We start from the raw sequence: 7,174 nt of genomic DNA, 5'->3' as shown, positions 1-7,174 counted from the left end.
CTTTCTCTCTCTCTCTCTAGGATGCACGCATGTGTATAAGTATGTAAGTGCATTAGAAATGTACTATAGGAAAATGATAGAAGGCAATACTAGACTAGTAATTTAACTTATATTGATACTTTAGAATCATAATAATAAAGGAGGAACTTTTTTTATTTGCATTTTCTTCTTCTCTTTCTCTCTACATATATAATGATGAGCATGTATAAGGTTTAGAATAGAGAGAGAGAGAGAGAGAGAGAGAGAGAGAGAGACTCTCTGTGTGTCTCTCCATTTTTCTTTTCAAAAATTCGCATGTTTCTTGTGTTCCCTTTCTCCAATCTCACTCTCTCTTTCTTGCTTTTGGCTATGGTATGTGATAGCTAAATGGATCAGTTTCTTCCAAGGCTCAATCACACTGATATGTTAAGGTAGGTTTGCACAAAAAAAATTTAACAAGGAAAAAGAACACGAAGAATGCTTGGCTTTTCTCTTGAAGAATTCATGCATCTCCCTTCTAGTTTTTCTTTTCCTCTCCTCCTTATAGTGCAGTCCAAAATGCTCAGAATTGAGACTTATGAATTGCTCTCTCTTCCGTTTCTTTTCTTTGTCGCCCCATGAATAGATTGCCTGCCCCCGAGTCTTCTGATCACTCTAATTGAAGTGAGGTTGTTTGTGCGCCACCACTCCCTCCCTTCCTCCCCCCACCCTTCTCTCTCTCTCTCTCTCGGAAAGAGTTTCTTGTCTTTTTCAAACGTATCGTGCTTCTTTTTTGTTGTTTCATATTGCGTGCTGCGTACTGTTCGATTCTGCATTCAGGATTGTGCATTTGGAATTGCGAGACAGTTTTGAGGCTACCGGAGTTCGCAGCTTATTTGATTCCATTCATCTTCTTGGGTGTGTGAGACAGAGAGACGGCAAAGAGGGGAGACAGTTGATAGATTGTGAGAGAGAATTCGAGAAATCGCTTTACACTATTGAAGAAGCTGTGTATTGCTGGAGACTGAGAAATTAGGAAGTGTATTGATGAGACTGAGAAATTGAGAAATCCCATCAAGAAAGCAGAGGGGGGAGAGTTTCTATCATGGATGGAAATGAATGGATTAATGGATATCTAGAGGCCATATTGGATGCTGGGGCTGTGATTGCGAAGGACAACCGGGTGCGTGGCCTCAAAGATGGCCCTCCTCAACTCGTAATCTCGAATTCCACTAACGATGCTGCTGCAGCGGGTGGTGGCAGCCTCACTTCACTTGCTACCACTGTCAACCCAACAAAGTACTTTGTCGAGGAGGTCATCACCGGTTATGATGAAGCAGACCTCTACAAGACATGGATGAAGGTCAGATTGATATGGTTGAGTTGCATGTGTCTTTCTTGAAGATCTTGTAAGTTCAAGATTTGGCTTTCTAGAACATATTTTTGCATCAGCTATATTACTTCAGCCTTCTTGTTTGACTGGGTCTCCTAAGCATAGAGTGTAAGGACATTAAGACCTGCAATACTCTTCCTGGGTATTGTCTTCACCTGGTGCCTTGTGTAGGCTGCCTATCACCTTCCAAGCATGAAGAGCTTGGCTGTACCCTTTTCTCCACTTAGCTACACCCTTTCAGTGGAACTAATCTCCATACAGTCAGTTAATTGGATTGTCAATTGTTGATTTGACCTAGTTAAAATCCCAATCTCTGCTTAAGTGTGCGTTCTTCTTTTGCAGAGTATTGCCATGAGAAGTGCACAAACACGAAACAACAGAATGGAAAACTTATGCTGGAGAATATGGCATTTAACACGCAAAAAGAAACAGGTATACTTTCAAAGAACTGAAAGTAATTGCCAATGAAGCAAAGTCTCAGTAGTGAACCTGGGAAAGTGTCTATCTTTTAATACAAATTTCTTTTGTTAATATGGGATAAAGACCCAAATTTTGACCATATGCTTTCATGTTGCGAAAGGTATTGTTAGATAGATGCTATTTTTGTGATCAGTTTCCACACTGCATGAGAGGGAACTAGATTAATGTTGAAGGTAGGGAAAAGATGAGCGTCATCACAGGGTTGTTTGTTCTACAAAGTTGTGTTGACATGAGGATTGATAGAAATGCCAAATCAATGAGGAGCAAATAATTGAAGCAATCTCATGTATTATGTGACAGCAGATTGAATGGGAGGATGCACAGAGACTAGCACGTCGTCATTATGAAAGGCAGCTTGGCCATAAACATGCCACAAAGGAGCTATCAGACTTTTCTGATGGGGAAAAGCCAGATCATGTCCCAAAACACAAAGTTCAAAAGAGCTTGTCAAGGAAATACTCAGATTTTGACATGTTCATTCAGCAACAACCATCTCCAAAAAAGAAAAGCTTATACATTGTGCTTATAAGGTATCACTAATCAGTTGCTGTAACATGAAAACTCTCAGGGATGTGAAGATAGACTATTTGTCATGTGAACTTAAATGCAAGTGTATTTCCAAGATGTGCTGTTTTAATATAATTTTCTGCTATGGTTAGTCTCTATAGAAGGCTTGATGAGTGTGTGATTCCAATTATAACATGTAAGAGCAAAATATTTTGGTGGTTACAATACTAGTCTTCTTGTCTACAGTCTCCATGGGCTTGTGCGAGGTTACAACATGGAACTTGGGAGGGACTCGGACACAGGTGGACAGGTAGTCCGCTACATCAAGACACTGTCTTTCTACAAGCACAAGTTAGCAGTATCGCATTGAGAAATGTCGTTTTTCGTCTGATTGATACGGATTTCCCTTACTCTGTTTAATGCAGGTCAAGTATGTTGTGGAACTGGCAAGAGCATTGGCTATGATGCCAGAAGTTTACCGGGTTGATCTTTTGACCCGTCAAATTTGTTCACCAGATGTGGATTGGAGTTATGGTGAGCCAACAGAGATGCTAAACCATGGAGAGGCAGAAACTGGTGGGGAAAGCAGTGGTGCATATATTGTTCGCATACCATGTGGACCACGTGAAAAGTACATTTCTAAAGAACGCCTGTGGCCATACATCCCAGAGTTTGTGGATGGTGCATTGAATCATGTACTCAATATGACCAAGGCTTTAGGAGAACAACTTAATGGGGGTGAACACTATGTATGGCCATATGTGATTCATGGACATTATGCAGATGCTGGGAATGCTGCATACTTGCTCTCAGGTGCTTTGAATGTTCCTATGGTCTTGACTGGGCACTCACTTGGTAGGAACAAACTGGAGCAGCTTCTGAAACAAGGTCGTCAATCCAAGGAGGACATAAATAGCACCTATAGGATCATGCGCCGAATTGAGGCAGAAGAGAGTTCTCTTGATGCCACTGAGCTAGTGATCACAAGCACCAAGCAGGAGATTGAGGAACAATGGGGCCTGTATGATGGCTTTGATGTTAACATTGAAAGAGTCTTGAGAGCTCGATCTAAACAAGGAATGAGTTCACATGGACGATACATGCCACGCATGGTGGTATGTGGTCCGGAACCGTTGTCTGTAGTGCGTTAAATCAAAGGCTGTTAGTAGTGATTGTGACTTTCTGATGTATAGGTGATACCTCCTGGAATGGATTTCAGCAATGTTGTCTCAGCAGATGCTGGAGATGGTGGAGATAGTGATATTGACTCTGGGTCCTTGCCCAGTGAGCCAGTGTCACCAAAACCGGAACCCCCAATATGGTCAGAGGTATTATGTGTGTGTTCTTTCAGCCAATAACCAGTAGTCAAATTGTTTGCAACCAAGCTGGAATTGAGTACATATTTCATGTTGCCCAGATCAAACGCTTTTTCAGCAACCCCCATAAGCCCATTATTTTAGCTCTGGCACGGCCAGATCCAAAAAAGAACTTGACTACCTTAGTAAAGGCATTCGGAGAGTGCCGCTCCTTAAGGGAGTTGGCAAACATGGTAAGGTTGAGTCATAAATGTGTCGGTTTTTGCAGCACCCTCCCAAGGATTTTTAGTAGTCACATCTTATTCTAACTGGAAATCAGGTTCTAATCATGGGCAATCGAGATGATATAGATGATATGTCTGGAGGAAATGCCAGTGTGTTAACAACAATACTAAAGCTTATAGACAAGCACAATCTTTATGGACAAGTGGCTTATCCAAAGCATCATAATCAGACAGATGTTCCCAATATCTACCGACTTGCAGCAAGAACAAAGGCAAAATATTTGCACTTTCACTTCCATAGTCAGGTTGCCACATTCTGAGAGCTATTGTGTAGAAGGTGATAATGAGGTTGTTTATATGTTTCTGATTTACAGGGGGTATTCATTAATCCGGCTTTAGTAGAACCATTTGGCCTTACCCTCATTGAGGTATTATTCTGGGCCTAAGTTTTGATCATAAAGAGATTGAAAATTAATGAATGGCAAGGTCTAACAGACTTTCTTTGAGTTTTTGGCAGGCAGCTGCCCATGGTTTACCTACGGTCGCAACGCGGAATGGAGGCCCTGTTGACATTCACAAAGTAAGTGCTACTTTTGTTTCAAACTTGTGTGACTATTTTGGAGGCTTTTGGTGTTTGCATTAGGCTTATAGAACTGTATTGCAAAAGTAGAGGTCTGAATTTTGTTCCCCTAAATTTCAACTATCACGGGAATTTTCGCAATGTGTAGCTCTCAACCTGTTTCTGCAGGCTCTGAAAAACGGTTTGCTGGTTGATCCCCATGATCAAGCAGCTATTGCTGAAGCTTTGCTGCAACTTGTATCGGATAGGAACCTATGGAATGAATGCCGGCGCAATGGACTTGACAACATACACTACTACTCCTGGCCACAGCACTGCCGAACCTATCTTGCTCGAATCGCACACTGCAGAATGCGACATCCAAAATGGCAGGATGGTTCTTTGCCCGAGCGTCAACAGCAAATATTGGATGAAGATTTCCAAAGGGACTCCTTGAAGGATATTCATACCCACTTGTCAATCGACGATAAAGCAGTAGGGAATGGGTCTGATAATTTAGAGAGTGCATTACAACCTCAGACTGGTTCCATAGGTCATGGAAATCCAGACCATCTTGGTTCGGTGGATAAGAGGATCTGGCACAGAAAGTTGAAGAGGGTGTTTGTAATCACTATGGATTCTTATGGTGTTGATGGACAGCCTGACACGAAAATGATTGAGGCTATACGGGAAATTATGTTGTCAGTAAAACATGAATCTTCCACACTTTTGCCTGGATTCATTCTTTCTACAGCAATGACGTTGCTAGAAACAGTCGAGCTTTTGAATTCAGGGGAAATACAGGCTAGCAGTTTCGATGCATTGATATGTGGCAGTGGCAGTGAAATATATTATCCTGATGCTCATGCTGAAAATGGTTCCACTGGTTCCAAAACCCAGTTTTCTGCTGATCAAGACTATGCTATGCACATTGATTATCGATGGGGTGGGGAGGGCTTGAGGAAGTCCATGTCCAGGATCTTGTCGTTTGTTGGTGACAGTGTTACAGGCACAGAGTCCAAAGCCATCTTGGAAGACACCTGTCGTGCAAGTGACCACCGACTTGCGTACAAAGTGAACAATCCAGCGCAGGTAAGCTGGGAGGATTATTATTAGACTGTATGTACTGTACATCTTATAAGTTTTGTGGTGCAGCTGGTGCAGTATATCAGATCTATGCTAATGCAAGGTTTGAGATGCAGGCTCTGAGAGTCGAGGAGCTTCGCAAAAATTTGAGAATGCGCGGATTGAGGTGCCATGTTTTGTATTGTAAATCTGAAACAGCACTCTATGTGCTACCACTGCTTGCGTCGCGGGCATTGGCACTAAGGTTTGTGCTGTATGATTCTGCTGATCAAACATGCCAGAAAACTTGACTCCGATTTCTCATGTTGGGAATCCTTTAAAGTCTGGATTTTGTTTCTTTGCAGGTATTTGTTTGTAAGGTGGGGGACCGATATCAGCAATATGGTGGTATTTGTTGGTCAGACAGGGGATTCGGACTATGAAGAGCTGCTTTCAGGTACTCACAAGACCATCATATTGAAGGATGCAGTAGATCATGGCTCGGAGCGGCTTCTCCGTGGCAGTGGAAGCTATCACAAAGAAGATATGATTCCAATTGAGAGTCCAAACATCGTCAGTACTGAATCTGCTTTCAGCTCAGACACCATACAAGAAGCTTTGAAGAAGCTCATAACATGAATAAGGCATCTTGTGTCTGCCCACTTCTCTTTGTAATGTGTATATGCAAACCCTTTCCCTTTGCCAGTTGTTCCTAGAGCACCAGTGACTCAATTTTAGCAGCTTTTAAAGGGAATCAGATTAGTTTGTATAGCTGAGGAAATTTTTTGAGTGCCTTGGCTTAAGCTTTGCCTTGTGCAATCAGTTTGTACATTATATTGTCCATATCAGGACCTAGAAATATCCATCCTAGTCCCTTTGTAGGAGTAACTGCCAACAACCATCATAGGCTTGACACCCTTGTGTAGAGTCTTTCTTGTGCATTCTTAGGTCTCCCTTCTTTCTTTGGATCTATAAATCTTCATTGCTGTAGTCTTTTCAATCTAAGCCTAAGTATTTCAAGGCAAAAAATAAAAGGGAGATGACCAAGAAGTCATTCCATCAGAGGACCATGTTTTTCAAGACTAAAGAACCATTATCATGTTTTTTTAACAAGAAATTCTTCTTTCAAACTTGTTTCTAAGTACCAATGTGACAATTCGCAGTGTACCTCAAGAATTCATGCAGCCAATTAATTTTCAAATCCTTATTTCGAACTGGTTTCTAAGTACCAATGTGATAATTTGTAATGTATGAATAATGCATGTAGCCAAAAAATTTCAAAGTCTTAATGCTGAATGTACAGGATAATAATCCTTTAGAGCTCATGGTGTGGTTAGGTTAATGATCAAAATCTTTGTTTTGATCACTTGGAGGACTGAAATTGGGGACATGCACATTTATCCCATTTAAGGTCATTATTTCCCATTTAATCAGGCTGACTAGTCACTTGACACATGGTGGTTACCTATGCAACAGCCAATCACTGGGAAGAGACCATAGGAAGATGGAGAGGAGGAGCTCCTGTGCAGGAAGAGCTCCAGGAATGGTGAGGCCATGGAGCTGGATTTCCTTGCTATTACTAATTTGGACATGGAAGTGATGGAGTCCCAATGGCACGAGAGCATGAAATGAGAGGAGGAAGATGGCTGGAGGCAACAATGCCAAAGTGCTT

At 41.7% G+C, this 7,174-nt stretch overlaps 1 protein-coding gene across 6 annotated transcripts; it reads left to right on the top strand.

The window, feature by feature from the left end:
• Positions 1 to 220: 220 nt before the first annotated feature.
• LOC148009803 (putative sucrose-phosphate synthase 2) lies at positions 221 to 6,632 on the top strand. 6 transcript variants are annotated; one of them, XM_087673329.1, is made up of 14 exons: positions 221 to 410; positions 890 to 1,321; positions 1,694 to 1,783; positions 2,135 to 2,361; positions 2,585 to 2,648; positions 2,764 to 3,453; positions 3,532 to 3,666; positions 3,756 to 3,887; positions 3,974 to 4,150; positions 4,253 to 4,306; positions 4,396 to 4,458; positions 4,627 to 5,529; positions 5,640 to 5,767; positions 5,868 to 6,632. In XM_087673329.1, the coding sequence occupies exons 2-14, from the start codon at positions 1,064 to 1,066 to the stop codon at positions 6,139 to 6,141; spliced, it is 3,195 nt and encodes a 1,064-aa protein (XP_087529455.1). In that variant the 5' UTR covers positions 221 to 410; positions 890 to 1,063; the 3' UTR covers positions 6,142 to 6,632. The 6 variants fall into 6 exon arrangements, with proteins under 6 accessions (XP_087529455.1, XP_087529449.1, XP_087529451.1 ...); XM_087673323.1 differs by having other exon boundaries at positions 2,132 to 2,361; XM_087673325.1 differs by having other exon boundaries at positions 799 to 1,321; positions 2,132 to 2,361.
• The last annotated feature ends 542 nt before the right edge of the window (positions 6,633 to 7,174 follow it).

The sequence above is a fragment of the Lygodium microphyllum genome, chromosome 30, assembly GCF_053477565.2.
Source record: "Lygodium microphyllum isolate KBCC chromosome 30, Lygodium_microphyllum_v1.1.10, whole genome shotgun sequence".
In the NCBI taxonomy this organism is placed as follows: Eukaryota; Viridiplantae; Streptophyta; class Polypodiopsida; order Schizaeales; family Lygodiaceae; genus Lygodium; species Lygodium microphyllum.
This window is presented reverse-complemented; position numbering and strand designations above follow the sequence as displayed.